The following is a 25799-nucleotide window of genomic DNA, read 5'->3' as shown; positions in this document are numbered from 1 at the left end:
TGTCCCATCCTGTCCCTGCCCTGTCCCTGTCCCATCCCTGCCTGTCAGCAGAGCCCAAGGCAGCCCCCCAGCTGCCCAGCCCCTCGCTGTCTTGTCCTGGGCATGCAGGGGATAATTTGCTGCTCAAGGCCAGCATTAGCAATGCCTGTCTGTCAGCTAATCAGCAGGCAATTAGCTGGAAGAATTCGGGATGAAGCTTCAGACAAAGAGTAAACCTTCAGCCACTAAATTCCATCCTCAAATAACGAGGCTTTATTTTAATTTCAGTGATAATGCACTGCATCCCCTCCCCTTATTTACCTCCAGGAAGTAACACTAGCATTAAAAAATAATAATAATAAAAATAATCCATGAACCAGCTTCCACCTACTCCTATGTATCAGTCATCATTTAATTTGAGAATTAAGCTCTGTTAATGGACACAAACCATCATTCTGAGCATGCAGGCAGTGTTAATATTTGAATAAGCTAACAACAACAAGAAAACATAGAGCACTAATACATGCACGGTCATTCTTCCTAACGTGAAGGATTCAGTTTTAATTTTCAAAGAATATTAAGACAAATTTTAATTATACTAGTGCCTCCCTAGTAAGTGCTTGCAAGAGGAACTCCATTGTGCAGAAATACACACCACAGTGGAAAAGAAAAACTTCCCAGTTAAGTAGCTTAATCATTGAACTGCTTTGAGATGGCTTTTTTTTTTTTTCTCCATTGTAGCCTTCTCACACTTTGCAAAGAGGTTGTCAGAGATGTTTAGTCATAATCATTTCTCTGGAAAATGAAAAGTGAGCTTGACAAACAGGAGTGAGATCAGAAAAGAAAAGAGAAGAAACAAATCTGTCAATATGTGAAAGACATCCTGTTCCTTCCCAGTGACCCAAAACACCAAGGTTTGCTACTTTAAAAAATGAAAAGGGAACAATCTCCAAGGAACAGCTTGTTCACAGTTGAGACCAGTGCTGCCTCCGTTGTGTTTTCCTTTAACAGCTAATGAAATCTCTTTTGCACTTCTGCTATGAAGAATTTAAAATCAAAACCAAAACAAGCCAAGAAGGTTAAATATGTAGATCCAGCATCACCCTTACGTAAGCCCACATCTGTCACGAAGGTCAGAGCTCCAACAGCAGCGATGATCAGCTCAGTTGCACAGAGCACTGCTCCGAGCCTTCCCCTCCTTGTTTTACCAGGCTGAACGTACAGATACTGCCCGCTCCTCGCTCTCCCCCTTCTCCAGGGCTTCCTGCAGCTTTCACTGAGCTCAGAGACCCGTGGACAACCCAGCACATCCCAAACCCTGACCCTGCCTCCAACCACCCTCCTTGTAACCTGCCCTGAATGAGGTGCACCTGGGAACTGCCTCCACCTGCAGCCCCCAGGCTCCCACCCCAGCACCAAGCCCAGCACTGCTTCGGGGGGAAAGCAAAGCTGGCAGAAAGAGGAAAACCGAGGTGCCATCCAGCCCCTTCCGGCATTACACAGGACAATCAGGACAACAGTTTAAAAATTCTCTCTATTTTGAAGTCTTCTAATTCTAATTAATGAAATCTCACCAGGACTGAGGGGAAGCAATCACACAGCCCCTGAGCTGACGCAGGGATTGCAGTGAGCAGGAACCTCTCCTCTCCTGCACATCTCCTCCAGAGCAAGACCTCGGAATGATGTAACGCTGAGGAGTGAGGTAGGGTAAGAAATAGCAATTACTTTGCCAACTGGATGCACACAACTGCTCCTCTAACTGTGCCTCTCCTGACCAAAAGCTGATGAAGGACAACCCAAGCAGCACGAGGTGCTCCCCACCTCCAAAACCAGCCTGCGCCAGGGAACCCCCTGTTTGCAGGGATTTACTTAGCAGGCAGGGGAAGGGATGTGCATTTAAGTTGTTTTTCTCCGTCTCTGTGGTGTAAAGGAAAGTTTTCCATAGGAAAATCCTAAAGCTCACATTTCGGCATCGCCGTGCAGTTGCTCATCCCCTTCCCAGGCCTGGACAGGCGATGCCCTGTACACGGTGGAGGAAGCAGAAGGCTGGTCAGGTGGTGGACAACGGGATAAAGACTACAGATACATGCACCAGGGAGGATGGAAATTCAGGATGCAGAGCTCCAGCTCCAAAGAGCTGTTCCTGAGACACACGAAGCAAGAGGCTCCTTGCTCCGGGGTCGGTACAGACTGGCCTAAATAAAGTGCATCGCCCCCCCACCAGGACGTGTGCTGCTGTACTTCTGACAAGTGGCCTTTTTAGTGTTGTTTTCTTTTTCCTCATTTTTAATTTTTTTTCCCCACTTTTTACTCAATCAGCCCCAGTGTTTACAGCTCACTACACCACAAATCCTTATTTCATGTCACCCACTGGCCCAAGCTGTCCCCACTCACTGTTTCTCCTAGACAAGTTAATAAGATGGAAGGCTCCCCGGAGGCCTCGAGCCAGCGAACATTATCACTTGGAAGCAAGGCAGAAATACTGACACATCGGAAATGACTTCAAGCCTATTAATTACCCTTTCTTCTCTGGCAGATCTTTGAGAGAGAGCCTGACAAATTGAAAGGCAGCAGAGATCATCCTTCCCTGCCCCAGAAAAGCCCCCACCCACGTCAACAAAAGCAAAACCCCCGCTCAAAACTAACAACAACCTTCTTTGTTTTATTATCAATTAATTCATCAAAAATTAGCTGAAGCCGAGGCTGCCTGCTGGTGACAGCTCTGCCCTTTTCCTTTTTTCCCCCCACCTCCTGGGGCACAGAGCAGGCAGTGGAGCACCCGCTGGCGCAGCGCCCACTGACCGGGGACCGGCACCGGCACCTGCGGTGGCTTCGTCCGGAGCTTCCCAGCAGCCGGTGTCGGCAGCCTCCATCAGGACGATCAAAACTGGCACCCCAGCTGCACTTTAAAACCCTGCTGAACACCCCTCAGCACATTTTTGCCCTCCCTCGAAACATCTTTCAAAATTCTGGCTGGCATAATTGATCCTAATTATTCTAAGCATTAGATGTTAAATGCGTTCCTACACGCAATGTGGCTCCGACCATGGGCTTTTAGCAAAGTCTATTGTATAAATAAATGATTGGATTTTGTATTCGAGAGCTTCATATTTGACAGTATTAATTTTGATGCAAAGTAGCCACACAAGTCTAGATAAAGTCACTACCTTCCACTACGGCTTTATTTTTAAGGTGATTTTCATAATTTCTGGTTTTAGAAAAAGGCTTCAAAATAACTTGAACAAAATCTTTAAGCCATTACCTAGAAAACTATCATTAAATCATTTGTTCCTTCTTATTAGTATCATTGTAATTAAAGAGAATCATATTTCAAAAATACATCTTCAGCAGCACTTATCAAAACCCATCCCTGCAGCCTATCAATTAGTATTACAATAACCTCACTCCCTTGTTGCCTTTGCTATTAGCATTTTGATTGAATGTCTGTTGAAAAGTGACTGGTAACAGAAGATTGTGTTCAGAAAGTAATGTTTCTTTATTCGCTTTCATTGAAGCTTGTCTAGTTGTCTCCAGTTCCTACTCAAAAGAGACAAGACAGTTCCAAAAGCAGTAATTTTGATGCAGGATTATTTTTTTTTTCTTCTCTGCGAGGTGAGATAGATTGGGTTAGGCTGGACACAAATGCTATTAAATCACTTGACAGCAGATTTGGGGACTTCTCTTGGCTGTGACCCAAACACTCGAGCACGCACGAGCTAGCGGCAAGGTGGCACCGCGCGAGCAGCCCAGCTCTGGCCCCGGTAAGCTGGCACCACACAGCACAGGTCTTCACAAACGACCTTTCAGGAGCTTCAGTAATAATAATAATTAATAATGCATGAAGTACTCGGGGAAGTTTTTGGCTCTGTTTATCGCTAATAGTTTTGAACGTAAAAGGCAACAATCTATTACACGGCCCTTCGTGCTGCGGCCGCATCGCCACAACTCACGGAGAGTTAAGGTCTCCAGCCGTAATAAAGCCCTCTAACAAAGGACAGATCTGTAACTAACGTCATTAAGGAGGGGAAATGGATGCATTCTGCAAGTACCATGAATTATAAAGACAAGAGTTCATTAAATCCACTATATTAAAATAAAAATGACCTGCCATGTCAGACAGTTCTATTTACTGATATTCCCACTGCTGATGCCTTTCCACTGATAAATTACATTCAGCAGGCACAACGAACAGTTATCCAAAAACATTTCAATTACATGAACGTGCTGGAAACTTGCAGGCAACGTTGTGCTGCCAGATAAAGGCAACCTGAGCCCCAGGTTCACTTTTATGGCTTTGTGGGGAAAACGCAGCAGTGTATCCCCGCTGCCGTGCCAAGCACCGCTGACGGGCCAGCTTGGGGCACCAACGCAGGGAGGGGAGAGAAAATGCCTGGACTCGGTGCCATCACCCAGACACAGTTGGTGTTACCCCCGTGTGGGGTTGTGGGGCGAGGAGCGGGCAGCAGCGGCTGTGCTCGGGTCCTGCAGTGCTCCCAGCCCCACTCCTCGCCCTCCTTCACCCGGTACCTGCACCCAGCGCCACGCCGGGCGCTCTGCGCGCTGCCGCCTGCAGCTCGGGAAGTCTCTCGTCTCTCCTGCCTCCGCCTGGGTAATGCCTTCTCCTCTGGCAGGCAGCCAACGGTTGATAATGGTGTCAGGTAGCAATTTCATTTTTAAAATGCTCTTATCAAAGATTTAAGGTGAAAGATAAGAGGAGCATACTAAATCACCATAAAGGAAACATTGTATAAGGCATAGTATTTTACAAATCAAAACAGTTATCAAAATGAAAAGGGATGAATATAAAAACAAATGCAGCCAGTGCTCAGGGTGGGAGCCTCCAGATGCGGGAGGCATTGATCAGATTTCAGGTTTTCTTGGCAAGTCTCAAAGCCTGCGTTGAACTTTCACCGTCACCTCAAAAGAGAGATAAAACGCCAGGTACATTTCCATGTGAGCATGTACACACACATCTCTGCGCCAGCACACGTTTATTTATAGGCCTTTTCATACAGATAGACCTATAAATATAGATATATATTTTTCATACCATTACCCACGGTTGTTGGGTGCTTTTATCAAAGTCATCTGACCTGGAAAGCATCTGTTGTTAATACCACTGTTTTATTATTTATCAAATCCATTTCTTCATAGAATGACTAATTTCATACCCACAGCTGCTCTCATCTCCCCTCCGCAGCTGCTCCTTCCCAGAGCAGCCAGGCACGTTATTAGCCTGCCGCCATCTCCCCCCACCCACGTGCCGCTTCTGCAGCCTCCAAAACCCCAAACGCGGGGACAAAACCAGCACAGGCTCCTGCCCTGCGAGGGATACACCACAACCCCCTCAAACGGCCACGAGGAAACGCGGGCGGCGGGGAAGCAGGCGGCTGATCTGCAAGAAAACAAATCCCACGCTTCTGCCATCTGGTTTGTTTTCCTGCAATGACGGGGAACATCCAGAAGCTGGAGGAAAACAAAAGTCCTTACTCCTTTGTTACTCGGCTGTGTGGGTGCGGAGGAGCGGAGCCGATAGCAGAGACCCACACGACTTCCCCAGGGGCCTGAAGTCAACGCCACCGCTCCCAAATGACTTACACCGGGGTCAGCGACAATCCCACTGAGAGTAAATTTGGCAAGACGGTGCCATGGTGGCAGCACCCACCCAGGAGCCTGCCCTGGCTCTGTTCTCAGCTGGGACAGGAGCACCAGCAAGTCAAACAACCTCGCCATGCCCCCAGCTCCCCACAACCTCCTGCCTTTGTGGGGATGCTGCGGGCTTCATCCCCCACACGTGTGCAAAGGGCTTCGAAATCGCTCCGTGGAGGGCAGGGAGGGGAACTGCCACGGATCTGCTCGCTCCTGGGCTTCTACCAAGGCAGGAAAAAGGAAAGTGGTTGGTGTTCACAGGTGGTTTTAAATGGAGAACAATCTCCAAATCATCACATTAGTTTAAGGTACTCTTTCTGTTCTAGAAAACACACAAAAAAAAACTAAGCACAAAGCCCACCAAATCCGCTGACCTGTGGATTTTTGCAAGAAGCTGTTTTTCAACTTATTTATTCTATCAGATCCAGCAAAAAAAAAGTGCCAGATGTTCTTACATCAGCTTATAGGTTAAAAAAAGATTACAAAAAACCCCGAACATACAGAATAAGCAAAATCACTCCTTGCCAGAACATATTAATCAACCTAATTAAAGAAATCTGAAGTCCAAAATTAATGTTTTAGGAAAACCAGCCTCAAGTACAGGTAAGGGCACCGACAAGGAACGGTGCAAGCCACACAAGCTCCCTCCTGCTCAGCCTGTAACGAGCTGCCTGCCGTCCCCCCACATCACCCAGCCCAAAATCTGCACCACGAGACACCTGGGGAGCGAGCACAAAGGGGAAAGCGTGAAGGGGAAAGAGGGGAAGGTGAAACCACGGCAGAATTCCTCTGTTTGGAGACCTTTCTGCCTTCCCGTGTTGCTAACTGCGGGCTGGCCAGGAGCTGAGCTCTGAGCTGGAGAGTTTCAGGGAAGTCAATGTTGCCCCTTTGGCCTTTCTGGGCTCACCTCCTGGAATAGTTTGAGCTGCAAGGTCCCGTGCAGGACAGCAGGGTGGCAGCGAGGAGCCAGGCCAGAGCTGGGCCAGCAGCAGCAGGGTGCGGGCACTGCAGGGAGCGGGGTGGCAGTGGCCTTGACCCCCGGGGGGACACAGTTGGCAGAGGCCGGGGCTCGAAGCGAGCACGGCGCGGGGGGACCTGCCCGCAGACCGGGCACCGCGACACTGCAGTGGTGCACGTTTTACGTACCGAAGCTGGTAATTTTAACAGCTTCTAATTTGCTAATGCGAGAGGATTGATTAGGTAGAATGTATCCCTGCAAGAGCCGTAAACCGTTAATTGCAGGGTAGCGTTGTTGCCATTTACACGCCCCACTCCCATTCTGCCAGCAGCGGAGCCACCGGAGCCTGGCACCAAGCAGCTCACACCCCAAGACGGGGTGACCCCCACCCAGCCTGACCACCCCTCGCCTTGCCCCCCACCAGAACAAACACCCAGGGAACCAGAGTGGTCAGGGGCAGCCTGGCAGAGCTTCCCCTGTGCTGCCAGCGTATTTATATAACCACATTTCTGCTGAATCGCAGGGTTTGGGGATAGGGGATGGTATCTGTTCGTGGAAACGGGTCACCGGGAGGCTTTACGTACAGCAATGACCTTGGAAAATTATAAGGCTTCAGCAGCATCCGGGCACCGGCCGCGACAGGGTGGCAGCGGGCAGAGGGGACTGACGCCGGCACAGGGAGGGACGCCAACCGCTCCCGGGGACACCGCTGCCTACGGCTCGCCCTCCCCAGGCTGCTGTGAACGCCCTCCCCACGTTCGGCAGAAGTGCTCTAAAAGCTTTATTATCAGAAGCAGCAGATACAGAGCACAGATAGGAAAAATAAAAATCCCCACCCATGCGGCGTATTTAAAAAGCTGCACCCAGTGCGCTCTGAGCAATCCGCTGGGAAAAGAAAACAATGCAGCAGGGAGGGAAAACGCAGGATGTTTCGGTATTTTCACATCATATTTTTGGGCACAGGCACGTTGCAAGTAGCTGCCTATTTTCTCAAGGTCACTCTGCTGATTTTAATTCTGCTCATTGTATTAAGACTGCCCGTCTATGTAAATGTTGCATTTTGTTCTCCTCCTGTTTCTGGCCTTTCCTCAATTAACATTTTCAAATAGTCCCACAAGACTTGAAGCACTACCTGCTAATCACTCCGTTCATGTATTCTGGGAGGCAAAAGGTTTTTGGTTTCATCAGCTGAGTAGATTCATAAGCAAGAACTTATTCACGGCATTTAGGGTTTCCTTCCATTCACAGATCATCAGGATTTTTGCTAATTTATCTGTCGCTCAAACCGGCTGCTCAGCAGTGACAATAAAGATGGCAAACTGAAGGCATATTAAAATGACCTCACTGTCTTCTCAATGCAGCTTCGGCTGTGAAGATTACATTGTCTGCTTCTAATGCAAACACTCATCCCAGCCGAGCCCCTGCCTACTGACTTCCCACACATGCAACAGAACCGTTATCATAATTAAAAAAATGTATCTTGAATGTTTGCACCATTCTTGCTTTAAGGTTCCTGAAGAACCTTTCAGAGATGAGAAAGGTTCCATTGATTCACTTGGCACTCTCCAATACTACTGTAGTCTAATTGCATTAAGTTATTGATACTGTTCAGTACTAGGTGAATGGGAAGACTTCTCTTTTTGAGATAGTGCCTGTTAACTGAAGCTCCATGGGAGGGAAATGCCCAGCTTGCTGCTGCTGGCTGGGCTTACTTCTAGCCCTGGGTGCCACACCGATACCTTCTACAAGGCCAACACTGCCAGCTCCCACCCTCCTGTGTCTCTGCTTTCCCATCCGAGGCACCTGGCTATCAGCCCCTGGCGATCTGCAAACCATCATTTAGAGCATCCCAGTGACTTCAGGAGGTTTGGCTAACATTTGAAAAGCTATTGAATACCTTCTGTATACAGGTGTCAGAGCAAACGCTAACCTTCCTCCTGCACGCCTCTCCCTGCAGGTGCTGTTCCTGTCCAGCACAGGGTGTCGGGGCCGCCTGCCCTCCCCTCGCCTCGCACAAGGAGGGTGTGCAGCAGCCTGAACGTTTCCATCCATGTCTCCTCTTCTCACTGCCTGTATTAAAGCTAATTGAAAGAAGGCTAGATAAATTAAGAAGGTCAAAAAGGTCTGGCTACACAAGGCTCCCTCTGGGAAGAGGGAATTAAATAATTTGTTTTTACGTTAGCTATAAAGACAAGATACAAATGAGCATTACAAATCCACTGTCCTTTACAATGTACTTTTAAGTTGGCATTTACCTTAAAGTCTGCTCGTGTAACTGGAGACTTTCAAACTAATTGCTGCGCTGTGTTTGCAACCTTTACTGGAGGTTGGTGGGATTTTTTTTTTTCTTATTATTATTGCATTTGTTTGTTAAACAAGAAAATAAAAATGTCAAGCCATCTCCCGAGTGCTGCTGGCAAGCCGAGCCTCTCCCCTTCTTCAGAGAAAGCATTTGCACACATCTATTCCTTAGGTGCGTCCTGGCCAGTGCAGCTGTTCACTCTTTCTCCTCCTCTGGATGTAATTTTCATTACTGGTATAAAATTAAGCAATAAGGTATGACAGACAGTACATAGCTGGGCAATTATTCCAAGCCTCAGGTGGCGTTATACAGCATGAGGCTGGGGGCAGAATGACTGTAACCACCCGAGACGTCCAATAATCGCCTTGAAAAGCGTGGCCAGGAGCCTGATTTGCTATTCTGCAACGGGGTCTGCTGGGACGCAGGGCTCATACTGGCGTGAATGCATTTATCCTTACACTTCTCGTAAGGTGCCCTGATGCAGCAGCAATAGCCGCTGGCCAGGAAATTAGAAGACAGGGGAGACGGCTCCAAGATTTGGCAGCTTTTCCTTTTTGCTTTGTGCTCACTGACACACAACCACTGAGCAGCGCCGAGCGCATCGCGCCTGGGGGGCTGGCGTGGGGCCTGCCGAAGGCATCACCCGGCTGCAGCCACCCCTGCCTGGGGCACGGAGCACTCACAGTGCCCCTGACGGGCTCCGAGGTGAAGGGGAAGAGATCAAAGCCAGATGGGAACGGGTGGGACATGGACCCAGAGCCGGGCTGCCACCACCAGCCCTTCCTCGCGTGCCAGCCGCAGCCACCGCGGCGTCTCCTCCTGCCCACCTGGGCTGGGTTTGAACTCAGGATACAAAGCAGAGAGCTGTGAATATTCTTCTTCAGCCTTGCAGTCATTAATGTGTTTTACAGCATGAATATTTATAAGTGAGGATGTAATATTAAAAGCATACACACATGAAATATTAATATGGCACATGTCATAACTGCAATCTAAACAGATAGGTGTGAACGATGGCACTGTAGCTCAGCCATCACTGCTTTCACTGATAGGTCTGTAAATGGTAAATAATATTAACTAATTAATCTTCACAGCCCTCCTCTGAAGTTTTGAAGCAAATATTTGCTTTAAAGTCGCTATGAAAAGCCCTGTCTGCAGCTACTCTTCTGTGCCTCCAGCAGGAGACAAACTCGCTGCGTTTAACCAGGGGTTAAAGTCGGGCTGGGTGCTGCAAGGCGCGGGTCCCCAGGATGAATTCCACCGGCGAGGGAACGTGTGTACGGACGAGCCGAAGCAGGGCGAGCGCTTCTCTCCAAACAACTGCACTCTCTGGAGTCCCATTTATGGAGTGATAAAATCGACAAGGGAATAAAAGCCAGTCTCATCTAGGAGAGCAATAATAATAACACCACCTCCATTTACGTCTTATGTCACACTTCTCATCCGAAGCTCTTAAAGCACTTTATGCACTAAAAACACCGCCACCATCATTGTGGATGCTTTTCCAAAATCCTGCGGGTCAAACCCGGCCAAACAGGAGCTCTCCCTTCAGCCCCATCCTTCTAAAAGCAAAGCTCTGTGAGCAGACAAAAGGTTTCCTCCTGCGCTTCCCTCCGAGCGCACGGTACCACTGGCACACCGCTGCCAAGAAAAGCTACGCTGAAAATGACCAAATTAGGCAATTACTTCCACGTATCTTAAACACTCTCTGCTCAAAACTGCTTGGAGATGTGTTTTTATATGCACATGACCTTGCTTTATTTGAGGGAGACAGCGATAAACAAATAACTGCAGTGACTCTTAATTATATTTATATCTCATCTATAAAAATGTCAATTATAACTTCGGAGGTCAACTACGAAACGGAGGTTTTGGCAGTCGGACAACACAAAAGGCTATTTTTCTCCTAAGAAAAGCATCATCCTTCGCTGTGGCACAGACAATATCTCACTAACAACATCACTCCTGTCTCTTCCCATAAACGCAGCGATTATGCCACCCGCTTCCACCTGGACAATTACTCCGATGCGCTGCGATCCGCCAGATCCGCGTGGCACAAGCACTGGGCACAGCGCTCACCTCTGCCTCGAGAGGAGAATGTGGCGAGGAAGTGGCGGAGCTGTGTGCGTGCCTGGAGGGGCACGGGCAGCCACGCCACACCAGTGAGGCAGGCACGGATCTTTTGGTTTGAATTCTGCAGTTTTAGATCAATGCCCAGGGCTCTCCTCTCCCGGGCACGCTGCTCTCTGCGCCGAAGGCACCAGGCGCCCGGCGCGGCACCGCCAGCGGGTCTGCGGCAGGGCAAGACATTGGGGGGTCTGCCACGACAAACGCCCGTCTCCTGGAGATGGGTTAAGCCCAAACACGTAGGATATTGTCTGCATCGCACAGACAGCCTGTCTTTCGTTAATTTTGTTTAGTTTTAAGATTAAAGAAGCCCAAATCACATGCTGTCACTTCTCTCCTCTCTCCCCTGCCATTCCTAGCCATGTGAGAGAGTTAATTGATATGAAAATAACTCTGGGGGCTGCATGGCTCGGAAAAACATATAGCATTACATTTAATACCAGCAATTACAACTTGGGGGATTCAATCAGTCACAATCTTTATTTTTCTTCCTGCACTCTCAAGACGCGGGACTGGCGTGGCAGCCGCAGCCGATGGGCAAGGCAGGCACAGCCCAAAGCAGGCACATGCCCGTGGAGAGCATTTAAGGATCAAGAGCATCCCATCACATTAACTAACCGATACATCACCTTCTCTTGACTCTCCTCTACCTACGTGCTCAACAATCACAGAAAGAAAAGGGAGAAGGGGGAGTTGCCAAGCGAATTTATCAATCAGGAGCCACTCCACCCCGCTGCACTTCCCTTCCTGCTAAATTGGAACAGCCAGGGGAGGGCTGAGCCCGCTCCTGCACCCCTCGGTTCAGGCACCTTTCATCTGACACTTCCTCCCTCCCTCCTCCGAGCAGCCCCGCCGGCTGCAGCATTTCTGCTCAGCTTTGATGGGTACAACAAACGAGGCTCCTGCTGCCGGGAGCTGCGGGTCACCCGGCGCGGGGAAAAGCACAAGGGCGAGGAGGGCGGCGCTCCGATCCCGATCCCTCCGCTCCCTGCAGCCCCTCCAGCTCGCAGCAGATCGGTGTGCCTGCTAGAGCTCTGCTACATAATGAAGTTAGAAGGACATCATCATCTTGCAAGGCTCCCTCTAACCCCAAAGATCAATAACTAATGTTGAACTCCAGATTTTATCTGCACTTTGCAAGGGTAACAAAATAACACCACCCTCTTTTTTTTTTTTCTCCTTTCCAATTACTAAATCCTTTCAAGATTGACCCAGTAATTTTCAACTCTATGAAATTTTAGGCAGTGAAGAAAGTGATGAAAGTGATTTTCCAGGGTGTTTACGGAACTTTTGTGTGCTTTTTAATCCCTGCACAGAAATGCACAAGTACAGCACAAGGTGCAGAAATACAAAATTACCCTTTCTAAGAAGAAATGTCACCTTAACAAAGCCGACTCAGAGCCACTAAGTGCTAGTTCTTTGCATCCCCGCTATCAAAATTAAATGACCGAGCTAGGAAGAGAAGCCTTGCAAGATGACACTGTCTCCCAGTAAAGCCTGAGACTGTTTTACTCCAAGAAGTAACCACCTCTCCCATTAAATGTGCACAGAATTTGGAGCCTCCCATTAATGTGGCTAGACAGATGAGCACAAAATGCAGTAACGCTCTCATTTTCTTTAGAGAACTTCCAGGAACGGTTGGACATCGGAAAAGAAAAAGACATCAACAGAAGGAACAAAATGGTTACCTTGATGACATTTAAAATGTTCTCAGAGTTGTGTTCCGCTGGCAAGGCCAACGTTTTATTTGGGGTGAGGCTTTCAAGCCTTCCCAAGGCATTAATAAAAGCCTTCAGTGATGAGCAGTTTGGAAGAGGCTTCTTGCTCTGTCTGGTTAAATCTGCACATTAAATCCAGCGAGTCCTGACGTGGATCCCGTGCCACGCTCGCAGACAGGTTACCTGCTCTCATGGTACACACACGAGCAGCACACACGTGCCAGCAGAACGCCAACAAACACTCTCAATTTGCTTGCAAGGAAATTTATCTCCCTCCTAGCAGTAGGGAGCGAATTTTAATACTTTTCCTTTCCCTTGCCTACGTTGATTATTCTAGGCATACACTAACTACAGTAAACCACAGCGGATATTTTATCTGCCATTTCTCCTTCCCCTGGCTAATTTGAAGATACAGATTGCAACCCGCAAGTAGTTTTAAGAATTGCCATTAACACCGCTGCTTGCATGCTACTGCATTTTAAACATGTTTTCAACACAATCAGAATGTCACAATTTGTAAAATCTGGGGTGATTTCATAAACGATCGATGCAGCAGAACTCGCTTCATGATGACAGCCTACTAGCCAGTTCATTAGCCTGATTAGTGGCAGCTACCTGCACGGAGAAGGAAAAAACGTCTGAGAAGACTGGCGAAATTCAAACACGAGCATAAAGACAACTCCCTGGCTTAGCTTTCGCTTTGTTACCCTTGCTTCTTCCTTCCACCGCTCACTGGCAGAGCTGAAGACCCAGAGCTCGGACTCTGGTGCCTGTGGGGCAGCTGCTCCAGCCCCAGCGGTGCCACTCAGCACCACGCCGGGCTTGGTGCTGCCTGGGTCTCCTGATGCTGCTGATGAGATGAAGATGAGGCACGAGGGCAGCGCCTGAGAGCTCTGGGCTACTCCCCCCTCTGCTCCCCAGGCTCTCAGCACTGCCTGACCTGATGCAGGCTACCTCACACCTTTTAGCAGGCTCCAGATCCAGTGCGTCCCATTTGGATGCATGTCCCAGAGAGAGTTTTTCCCCTGTTCTAACTCAGGTCCCTTCCCTGCAGCCTCACCACGGAGCCCCCTGAGCTTTACCATCACCAGAGAGAGACACTGCAGAGCCTGATGATCCTCCCGAACGGAATTCATTAGACTGACCAGAAAGGTCACCTCCAAAAAGAAAACCCACACGAGATTTGGCTTTACATGCCGAGCAACCCTTCCTCTGTACACCTGCAGGACAGAGGGAGCCACCTCGAACACAAAGAGCTCTGCTGATTTAGCACGGCTGAATTTAGCCACATGGGTCATCGTGCTGACACTGAGTTTTGGCTGTGCTCACCATGCAGAAGCTGCCACGAAATGGGACGTCTGAGCTCCCGTTCCCTCTTACCTCTATGCCTGTTGGTCGTCTTGTCAAACATAAGCATGGCGTCCTCTACCTGCAAGACACAAGAGGGGAGAGGCGTGCTTTAAACCCCGGCTGCACAGTTCACAAAGCACAAACACACTGGGAAGGGGAGGCACGGGCAGGAGCAGCCTCAGTTCAGGTAGATATAAGCAATGCATCAGATCTCCTTCCTTGGCTCAGGGTCAGCACTGCCTTTTGGAAATCTGCTGCTTTTAACACATGCTAGCTGACATTTGATCCTAACGCAGAAAAGTGAACATTAAAAGTTCTGTTGCCCCGGAAAGCCAAACATCTAAGCAGCTCTTCCACCCCTCATCGGTCCCTAGCCATGCCCCGTCTCAGCCTTTTTCCCTTTTGTAGAGATAAAGAAGGACCAAGAGAGGAATTGAGGATGCAAATCACACCCACGACTTCTCCAAATTAGAGTCACTGTCTTGGCTGAGAATTAGGAGGTTTCAAGGAGCATGAGCAGGGTAAAATCTGGTCAGCCAAAAAAGGTATTCAGAGGTTTTCAAAAGGCCTTTTGAAAAGCTAGAGGAAAGAGGGGAGAGGGAGGAGGGACAAAGTTTAATTCGCATCAGGCTTGGCATTTCCACTTCAGAAGAGAGATGACTGATGAAACGTACTGAAGTGCAACCAAATTGCTTTCAACTTTCATTACTATTTGCATGATTTATTCCACCTCCATTTAATCCGTGCAGCCACACCTAAAATTTTACACTTATTTTAGCAGACTGTTGTGCTGGGATTTATTTTCCAGCACCATCACATTTTAAGCTGTTGCTCTGAGTCTCCAGGGGCTGGTGCAGGTCAGTCCTGCACACCGCAGGAAAGGTCCTGTGCAGCCTTCCTGAAAAAACTTCCGAAAAAACGTACAGCCTTCCTATTCCTCCTCCTTGTTTTAAACCAGGGGTTGACGAGAACCTGCATCACTGCTTAATTGAAGAAAACATTGGGGGAAGGTCATCTTGTTAAGCTTTTTTTTTTTTTTCTTTCCCCCTCAGTAACTTCGATGAGATTTTCACGCTTTTATATTCTGGATTTCTATAAATCATTTATCTCAGGGAAAGCGACTGACGATGTCGTTACACCCTCTCTTCACCTAGTGCAGTGCCACCACAGGGTCTCCCTTTCACCCCAGCAGCTTGTGCGCATTCGGTGCTGACCTCTTCCTTCCTGCCAACGTGTTCATGCAGCACATCAGGCCGGGGAGCAGCCCCAGCTACGCGGAGCCGCAGCTTCTCCTCCAGGATAGGTCAAGTCCCATCGGTGTCCCTGCACTGACGGGCTGCTGCGGAGGGCAGAGGAGCAGCACCTCGTGCCAAGGTGGGATCGCTTTGGGTGCCCGTCCCAGATTCTGCTGCCTTAACACGGTCTTGGAATTAGAGCAGGATTTGGAAGCTCCCATCTGGTTAAAATTCCCGGCTCGGGGAGTCCGGTTTGCCTGGAGGGTTCCTATGCAGGGGAGCACGCACTCAGCCTGCTGCTGGGCTGAATTACGGTATCAGCCTTGGCTGAGCAGAGACTGATTTGGGGAAGGTGGTAAAAACACAGCTTGAGCCTCTCTTAACTACCGTACTAAAACACATTCCACGATATAATAAAAAAGCAGTGCCGCAAAACCTTACGGTGTACCTGGAGGTTATTAAAACCTGTCTCTGGTTAACTTGTTCGGAACTTTTCCAGAGCAGTTTGCAGAATGTGATAGCAACACCCTGAGACGGAGAACAGCACGCCTCCTGAACACCCATCGTGAACGAGACCCAGAGATGCTGAGGCACTGAAAACTCCAAACCACACCAAGCACAAAGCCATTTGTCCTGCTGTCTTTCTTCGCTTTGAAGAAGAAAACTCACAAGTCTGAGCACTGTCGGAAGGCAGATAAGGACAGGGCTCCCCTTCACCCTTCCGAAACCACTTATCTCTGCTCTGAGGTTCCGCTGCTGCAGCAATCTTTATCTTTCATTCCCGCAGGTCCTGGCCTCGCTGGGAACCAGAATTATGCCCTGCACCTCGTGCTGCTCCCTGCGGCTCTGTGGCGGCCTCAGGCCAGGCAGGCTGCTGACCACCCTTTACCCAAATGCTCTGTTCCAGGAGCTTTACCAGGCGGCTCTCCCCCACCAAGTCCTTGCTTCGAGTCCCACCCCGGAGCCCCGAGAAACCCCCGAGGTCTTTGGAGGTCCCACTGGCATCTCCCCCCCAGCAAACAGGGTTTTGTGCCGTGCGTACCCATGCCCTGCTCCGCCAGCATGATGATCTTGGCAGGGATCTTTTTTACGCAAATAAACCCTTATTAGCAGTAACAAGCCAAGGCTGCGGGGGCTAAGCCAGGAGATTTCCGTGGGGCTGGCCGGGACCCCAAGAAGCGTGGCTCCCCCTGCACCCACTGCTGGGGCCGGAGCCGGGCGCGCAGCTCCGTGGGGAAGGCTCAGACCCAGGGTTCAAACCCAGAGCCTGGCAGGGGGGAGCTGGCTCCCCGCAGCTGAGCTTCAGCTCCGGCCCGAGCACGCCCTTAAGAAAAACTAATCAGGGGGGTGTTCGTCAGGCCAGCTGGTGCCCTTTCAACAATGTCTAATTGGTTATCTTTTCTGTCTCCTAAGGTCAGAACATTTTATCTCCGTCTCTGCCCTTTTTGAGTTTACCCCACCCTGCGTTATTTTTTAGGGCAGCCATTGTACCAGAAGAATAGCCTCTTTCCTCTATAGTCCAATGACACAATGAGACTTCTTGAAACCTCCTGAATAGATAGAGTGCAACGGCAAAAGAAAAATTCTATTAACGCTTTGCAAAATAAAACATCTAAGAGCCGGTTAGACAAGCAGGAGAAGAAAATCAATATGGAGAGGGCAGCGCGCTTAGAAAAACTTTTCACCAGTTGCAAAAAGGTGGTGAGGGTATGGGAGGGAGGGGGAGAAAGAAACTTATTAATGCAGAAAGCCCATCAATGGTATGGAAATCTGGCAGAACAGCAAGAACTGAAACTAGAAGAATTTGAATATACAAAGGGCTGAATAGAATGAGCAAACCACACTGCCTCACACACGCAGCCCGTTTCTCACGGTTCTCCGTGAATCAAACACAAGCGGCTTGTTCAAGTTTTCATCAAGGAGAAAGAAGGGACACAGTCAAGGTAACCGGCAGTAAACCCTGTAGTAAGCAAATTGATCCCTATTTCAAGGGAAGAAAAACAACATAGATGCAACTCAATGAAACTTGAGCAGGCTCAGGAGCTGCGGCTGCCCAGCAGTTAACCCCCTCCTCCACGAGCAGGTTCCTTTGCTTGCCCGGTGTTTTAAAGATGCTCGAGCAGTGAGTTTTCCAGACCTCACCTCACAACATGCAGCTCACGCCTTGCTGACAAAAAAGAAGGAAGTTTTCTGCAGGGGCAGAACCAGGACTGGAGACAATCCCAGCTCCGAGGCTTGGCAGGGATGCGCCCAGGACTATTTGCCTACCACAGACCCCAAGGGCCAGAGAGGACACAGCCTCCGTACCTCAGGCAGGGGAATCAGAGCAGAGAGCTTCACCCCAAAGCAAGATCAGCCACCTGCAGCAACTGGCAGGGGTTTTACAGGGCCTGGGCAGCGTTTCAGACCACCTCTACAGCACCCAGTGCTCCTGGAAGCCGGGGTGATTTCAGCCCCGTGTGCTTGAGCGGCAGCCCCGGCTCCCCACCAGAAGCAGAGGACTGCTGGTGGCAGAGCTGCCCTCCCCATATCCCCATCCCCATCTTCAGCCCCGTGTCCTCAGCCCCCAGCCAGCAGCCGGAGCCCCTGAGGGGCTGCCTGTGACAGCAGACCATGAGGATGTCCCACGGCATGGATTCAGTGGTCAGGAGCACCGGGCAACCCCGAAGCGGGTGCCTATCCTCCAACGCACTCTAGCTCAACGTGGAGGCTGAAAGGAGCTGATGAATCCTAAGTAATAATGAGCATCAAATGGGAGAGTATTATAAAATATACACAAAGTCTTTGCACTCAGGGCAAAGACAAGACAGACGGACCTGCCAGATAATGCCAGGAGCAAACGGACACTTCCTAAGTCTGGAATCCTTCTCCCCTGTCCCTGCATGCCCCACACACATCCAATTTAGACCCAGTTTCTTACATAAAGCCTAAGTAATGGGTTTTAGTTTATTTAACCTTTTTTTTCTGATCCACTTGGGGCTCTAAGAGGAGGAAGGGCTATACCCACTTCTTTAATCACTGCCTGGAAGGAGGAATAGGGAATAAGAGGAGGAAAGAAAAAAAAAATTGGAGGAGCCAAAGGCTTTAATAATCCTAACAGTTCCCTGGGTTATTTAAAATATGCCCAACCAGTTCACAAAAGGCTTCACAGAGATAAATGTATTTGATTTTCTTCCACCTTAATGGCGACATATATTTCAAGCAACAAAACCAGGATGACCTAAATAAAATGACTATTAATTGTACTCAGAAAGGCTCTGAATTTAATGCAACTGACCCAGCCAGAACTCGAATGCACAATATTCTCCTTTCATTCCTCCCACTTTCCTCGGAGGGATTTTCAACTCCTCTCGTTTTCTGCAGGGTAGTCCTGAGCGGTCAGAGATGATCAAACCTGGTGGCAGCCCATCAGCGCTCACACCTTAATGAACAGCCTGAATCTTCTACAGAGCTAAGAAGCAATTCGGTGCCTCTCCGGAGGACAGGAATTTGAATCAGCCACCACAGCTGCTGCCACCCAAATCAGTGAAAACCTCGCTGGAAAGCTGGAATGACTGAAACTGGACGTTTTCTGGGAAACTTCATTTCTGGTCTTGTTCTACAACCCAGATTTGTACGCTGAGCCAAGGCATTTGAAATCAGACCAAAAATTGTAGCTGGTTCCCCTGGAGCCAGCGAAGACCCCACAGTGCCTCTTCACTGCGGGACCACCACACAGGGCCACTGGGGAAGCTCTGGGATCAGGAATGGGATCCAGGACCCAGGAAACCCCCCCCATAAAGGGAGCAGTTTGGGGGGGAGAGGAAGCACCACCAGTGTGCGCCCTGCAGAGCCGCCCACACGGCCGGGCAGGGCACAGCTCCGGGCGCTGCCGCTGCTCCGTCTGCAGGGACAGCTCCTGGAAATGCACCTTGTAAAGCTGGCGGTTATTTACAGGGTGATGCAGGGGAGGAAGAGCAGCCCCTATTTCATGTTCCAAGTTCTTTTTTTCCCTTTGAACCAAGTTTGCTCAGTAAAACCTCCATGGGGAACCACCGACTTTCACAGTTGTAACTCATAACCACGCAGCAGCCTCTACTCCTCGTCCAGCCCAGCAAAGCCTGTCCTGACCCAAACCCCGAGTTCCCAACACGTCCAGAGCAGGTGGGGGCCCTCCTGCCTGCCCCCAGGACCCCACGGCAGAGCTGTGAGGGATCTGGCAGGGGCTGCTCACCTCCAGCACTCCCAAGCCACCTTTCCCATCCCTTCAAGGTAAAGCAGAATGAGGCCAGGGAAATGAAATGACCGCAACCGAACGCTGTGGGAACTGAGATGAGGTCCTCGGAGAAAAGAAATTACAAAGGGCTGACATTCAGCTCCGTGTCTGGGCTGTGTTCCTACCCCTCTGCCCCAGGTCTGTAAACCTTACAGGTCTATCACATCTTCTGCTCTTCCAGAGAGGTGTGCTGGATATTCTGGCCTAATTCCTCAAATTATTTATACAAACTGCACAACTCTTACAATATTTTGCTTTCTGAAGCAGAAAAACCTCTTAGCTCCTAGTAAACTGTCAGGTGCTATTATTTTAAATACGCATGTGAAATCTAAGCGCCAGCACTGCGCTTCTGCAGATTTACAACCTCCCCCCACATAAATTAAGACAAATGCATATCGCATGCCAGACAGTTAGAAAAAATTGTTCCTCCACACCAGGCCCCTGGGTTTGATTACAATGGAATTAAACAAAGAAACAAATACTTTAACCTTTTCCTCTCTCTCCATCACGAGCACCCCCCCCTCCTCCCAGTGCAGCCCCTGCTCAGGAGCCGCAGCCCAGCGGAGGGGAGGTGACAGGTCCCCATCCCACTGTACCCGACGGCCACCACCTCCTCGGCTGGGGACCGCCAGGGCCAAAAGCACCAACTGTGACTGCTCTGTGGCCACGGGTGCATGGCACCAGGCTGGCAACCTCTGCGGATCAGTCACGAGTCGTGCAGAGCTCCCCAGGGGCTGGGGACACACGGTGGGGTCCCTCGCTGGGCGCGTCCCAGCGTTGCACAGTGACAACTTACCAACCAGGGGCCGGCCCATTACACGCCGCGATAATAATCAATGCCATACTGTGCAAGAACAAATTCCAGTGCTAGCAATCTTTCCCCCCAGCAGTCAAGTCTTTAAAAAGTCTTCTTCAGCAATTATAGCTAATAAAACTACAATTTTATTCAACACACACATATCATTGTAACTAATTTTGCTCCATCGGGGCTGAAATTAAAACAGTCATTCAATCACGTTAATCTCGGGGCTTGCTCACCAGCCGTGACATGGCAAAGAGCATCCCAATTGCTTGCCAAAAATCACAGTGGCTACTCCTGGACTTCAAAACGCTCCCGCGACAAGCCAAGACGTTACTCAACACTTACCCTACCAAGGGCGATGCTGGAGTGACTAATGCTCTCCAGAAGAAAAAAAAAAAAGCTTTCCACAGTAGGACAAATTAAACATGACTCCATGCACAATTTCTCATGAATTCCTTAATGCTAATTCCTTAATAAAATGAAGTATTGATGAAAGCGAGGTAGTTTGTCACTCGCTGACCAGGTTATAAACTCTGTGAGGACTCCTGGGAGTTTCCCTTTGGCCTGCCACACATTACCTAACACCACTGAGTGGGAAGTCAAGGCTCTTGGAAAAAGCACTTGGAAACATCAAGGCAGTTCTCTGGCAACAGGGACTGCTGGGCACTACACCACCAGCTGTGGAGAAGGCAGTGAGAACAGGAAGGAAGACAGCAAACAGGGCCAGTGCCAGTAGGACAGTGCAACGTCAGCTTGAGTTGATGACCCCCTGCATCCAGCAGAACAGAAGGCACTGTGTAAGCTCCGGGGACATTTCTCCAAAGGTACAAAATACCCAGGCTGGGAAGCACCACCAGGGAGGTGCACAGGTTGCTGCAAGAAAGGGGGAGGCAGGACGAGCCTCTCTAGGAGAGGGCTTCACAACTCCTAACGGCATCCAGGCACCGGCAGTGCCCGAGGTGGCCCTGGCCTCCAGGCGCCTGTCACCCCCTGCTTCAGGGACGCCTTTCGTGATGGAAATCAAGCTGCAGACGAGAGCAGCACAGAACCATCACAGCATTGCCCCCTCCTTGGCTTCAGGGCACGAACATGCTTGTTGTGCTTTTACGGAGACAGAACAGCCTGCCTGGGTCGGAGCAAAGCCTTGGGCCTGCTCTGATCTCCTCCGCAATCAAGTCCCGCAGCCAGGTCTAATTGCCCAGAACAATTTATGCCCGCCAGCATGCGGGGCAGCCGTCCCCTGGGTCTGCTTAGCTTGACGGGGAAATAGGTTCCAGTGCTGCCTTTCTGAAACGGAGTAACAGAGGTGGCTGAGCCGGCATGGAGGCCGTGGCTCAGGAGGCCACAGGGCCCTGCTGCGAGACCCCCATGGAGAAGGGTGCTGAGGGTGCAGGCAGCCCCCACAGCAGGCACCGGGGGCTGGACTTGGTCAGTAGGAGCACAAACCCCCAGAGCTAGGGTGAACTAAACAATGAACTAAAAATTTCACCACAAAGAGTGGCGTCTTGTCCTCAGAGTGGTGCCTGAACGCCCGTGGCCTCCATCACCTCAGGGCCTGGAGCGGTGCCACTCGGGGACGATGCACTTGAAACATGTCCGGATGGCAACACAGATGACAAATGCCTTATAAATAAAGCAAAAGCTTCCAGGATGACCCCTTTTTTGTCCACCAGCATAACACAGGCACGGACCTGGCCACAGAAGGCAGCATCTGAGCACCACAGCATCTCTGTGTTAATTACCCTCAGGAGACACCATTACCTCTGCAGCTCGACAGGGAGACAAATACACCGCTGCTGCAGCAGTAAATCACCCACAGCTGGCAGGTCCCGAGGTGGCCAGCACCAGTATGGCCGTGGCTCAGCACTGGTACGGGTTGTCACCTGTGCCAGGCCAGGGGGAGCCATCGCCATGCAGTGGCTTCTGCCCACAGGCAGCATTCACGGCAGGGGCAGCCCAAGCGGCAGTCGGAGCCAGCCCCACAGCAAGGGTCAGCCCCACGAGCACTGCCGAGGGCAGACCCCACACCACAGTGGGGCACAGAGACGCTCACCTCCTCCCTCTCCAGCATTTTGGGCATCCGATCACACACAGGGACAAGCGCAGCAGCAGGCCTCACCCCCCTTTCTGAAGCCGCTTGCTTTAAAACAGCACGAGCTAATGCAACAGAGGACACAAAGCAGACGTCCGTACCCGTTTCTTGAGGCAGACTGATCCGATGCCACACGATACACATGTTTACATGAAGCTGTAGCACTCGGTTAACAAAACACACTTGTGAATTAGAGCAGCGACTCCAATCCATATTTCTGTCAGAAATCAGTGCCACAGGAATTTCTTCTGTGATCAAACTTGGTCCATGCTACAGTACGAGACAGGGAGCAACTGATAGCTTTAAAACACACGTCAACAACTAGAAACACTCCCATACGCGTTACAACGCAGGACAAGGAGCGTATCCTGACCCCACGGCCTCCCAGGCCTCCCACTGCTGCCCTGCACAGAGAGGCAGGGACACATCTCGTTCAAAACGTCTGCTGGAGAGCCTCCAAACTGGCTTACAAGCATCCAGCTCACCCTGCCTCAAAACACCCTTGTGTTTTACCCACCTCATAGACGGGGCAGAGGGTGGGACTCAAAGGGAACTCAGGCTACAGCCACTTGAAGTGACCCGTGTGTGGTCCCAGGGCCAACACAACCCTTGAAATCTCGACCTCTACTTCCCTGCCAGAATCAGGAGACCGACTTCTCACATGCACCCTCTTCTATCTATACGAGGCATCCTGCCTCCCCATATGCATACACGTGCATTATGCATTAATTTTCTATAGAGTAACTTCTCACAAGTGCTTTCCCCATTTTTTTGTGAGTTCTGCTCTGCTCCCAGCCCTCTGCCCTCTCTCCCTGCCTACAGAAGTTATCACCAGACAAAAATATAAGACAAACGCACACAATACTTTTCAATGTGCACAATAATTTTTAAATATTCTTTCTGTTTCTGGCACTCACACATGAGGGTTTACATTTTTAAGCTTCTCCAGGTGAAACGAAGGAGCACTTTTGCTCTTTAGTAAGTGAACGCGGAGATCTCTGTATCACCACAGCACTCCGAACTGAAGCTTAAATCTATCAAGCAGCACAAGAGCAAAGGCACAGCCACAGGAGCTGACAACACTGAAGTTCATCCCAGCTCCTTTACTCAGGCAGGGGCTCTCAGACGGAGTCTCAGCAGCCCCACCAGCGTTCAGGAGTCTCCCCATCCACCCAAACGCCCCGGCAGGAGCCGGGGGCAGGCACGGGCCGACCTCTCCTGCTCACACGGCTCTGCAGCGCTGCGGCCGCGGAGCAGCGGGTGGAACATTGCTCCTTCAGCATTTCAGCAAGCCAGGTGCGAGGCAGTTTGTGATTTTACTTTCACGGCACATTAGCTGCCGTCAGCAGAAATAATTCTTCCTCCCTTCACAGTGCTCGTTTGCATATTAGCACTGCAAAGTTGCAATCTGTTTTCTTTTCCAAACAATACTTGAGCCGTGCTGCCTGCCCTGCACAGATCTGGGAAGCTCCAAAGATCCAAATCTGGGAAGATCCAAATCTCCAGGCCTCGGCTGTTCCTCCAGCCGTGCCACCGGCCTCCCCGGGCTCCAGGCAGGCAGCACAAAGAATAAACGAGGCGCCAGCCTCCCTCGGTGGCGGAGGGAGCTTCAAATATTTGCGGAGCACTTGCAGGTCCTTGGATGAAGTGCGCTACGTACAGCGTGCAGCCTTTTCTTTCCAAACCCAGCATTTTCCCTACTGATGCAACGCTAAAAAGCGAGCAGCTGTTTTGTTTACTACAAACAAACATGCCAAATAACTAGATGCAGAGAGACCATTAAAAGCCACATGCCAGAAAGAGCATCAGAACTCATCTCTCCGAGCACCAGCTGAAGTGGAATACATTGGACCCCGAATCAGGCACTGACTGTTTCGGGAGCAATCCCTAATACGTGAAAACTCCTGTTAAGTGTGGCTCAATTTTAAGCACACAGTTAAGTCCAATTAAGCACAAGATGTGTTATTTGAACAGAACAATTTTATTTTAACATTTTCCTTCTAAGCTCTGTCTGGAATCGAGGGACCAGCACCCCACAACTCTCCCGGCAGTACCAGGGCCGTGTCCTGCATCGTTGCATTACCCTGAGCTCCTCCTCACCTGGCCACAAAACCTGCAGAAGAAATAAAGCAACCACGTGCCCCTCCGCCACATTCAAGAGTATAAACAAAAACCATTAATGCGCAGGTTTCCTTACCCACTAAATGAGCAGCAATAAGCTACAGCTTTCGTTCAGTGCCCCCGTGCCACGCAGTAAAGCCTCGCTCAGAGCTTTGCCTGTTACAGAGCACAGAGAGAAAAACCCTGCTCATGGGAAACCAAGGTGTGGGTCTTCAAAGATGCCTTTGGAGCACAGCTCCAGTGTCAGACAGCCACAGTTAAACAGATCTGATGAAGCAACATCCTGAGCAAAGTAACAGGATAGAGTTTAAAGAGCTTCCTACTGCCCTTCTGTAAATACCTGCTGAATAAGTGCGCAGATAAGACAAGTATTGCGTTACTATGCTTCCTGATGCATGAAGGGCTTTTTTTATTGCCCGGAGTTTAAAAAAAAACACAAGTATGAACAATTGCCACAGTCAGCTTCAGAAAAAGGCTCAGCTGCAAAATGAAACAGCGTAGTTTATTAGCAAAGAAAAACTCATCTAAGTTTTCCTTCACTGTAATGAAAAAAAGTTTCATTTTATTTCCTGCTAGATCCTTTTTCCTTTTATTGTTCTTTTCATTTACTGACTTGCATATTAAAGAATACTTTTCCCAGGCTATTTCTTCTAAACAGAGCTCTCTCCTCGCTTGTCTCTCAACCCCGTATCAAACAGGGCTTTTGTTTAGTGTTTTTTTTTTTAATCCCTGGAAAACCAGCCCGGAGCCAGGTCCCCGCAGCAGGTGCTGCAGGCTGCGGCACAGGGCCACGTCCTCAACTCCTGGCCTGGCTGCTAACAAGGTGGGAATTCGGAGAACCGTGCTCACACCAAACTCATCTCACTTCTGATTTATGGCTCTTTTTTAGGCTGCTCCTTGGACCAGAGCCCCGCTATCCCCAGCACACGCAGTGAGACGCGCTGCCTGCTCCAGCAGCTCATGGCACCGACGCACAGGCAGCAGAAGTGATCGTCCTGTTGTCACCATCAGCAACAAAAACGGGGCAGCCAAAGTTCCTGGATGTGCTTTCACAAGCCTCTTGAAAAGACAAGAGCTCTGCCACGGCCTTTACACGGCGGAGCTGGGAGCAGGAGCTTCCCTGGAGCTGCAGCAGCGTTCCACCCTCAGCACAGGGAGAGGTGTTACCAGTGAAGCACTAGCCCGATTCCTGTTGTTTGGGGGCTCAGACT

The 25799-nt window shown here is 50.0% G+C and overlaps 1 protein-coding gene and 1 long non-coding RNA gene across 18 annotated transcripts in view; both read right to left on the bottom strand.

The window, feature by feature from the left end:
* Window positions 1–25799, bottom strand: part of MSI2 (musashi RNA binding protein 2) — a 227212-nt gene that overhangs the window by 78297 nt on the left and 123116 nt on the right. For all 17 annotated transcript variants that reach the window (XR_011089017.1, XM_068656175.1, XM_068656179.1 and 14 more), the window contains one exon: window positions 14114–14162. Coding sequence is in view for 16 of the 17 variants with exons in the window: in XM_068656175.1 (XP_068512276.1) it covers window positions 14114–14162 (49 nt within the window). In the remaining variant the exon portion in view is untranslated. The remainder of the gene's footprint in view (window positions 1–14113; window positions 14163–25799) is intronic.
* LOC137842319 (uncharacterized) lies at window positions 7510–14103 on the bottom strand. The gene is made up of 2 exons (XR_011089019.1): window positions 13441–14103; window positions 7510–13348 (listed from the first exon to the last, which is right to left on the bottom strand). It is a non-coding gene; the product is annotated as an uncharacterized lncRNA (long non-coding RNA).

This window comes from Anas acuta, chromosome 19 (assembly GCF_963932015.1).
Source record: "Anas acuta chromosome 19, bAnaAcu1.1, whole genome shotgun sequence".
Classification (NCBI taxonomy): Eukaryota; Metazoa; Chordata; class Aves; order Anseriformes; family Anatidae; genus Anas; species Anas acuta.
Note: the sequence above shows the minus strand (reverse complement) of the source record. Positions and strands in the feature narration are given on the sequence as shown.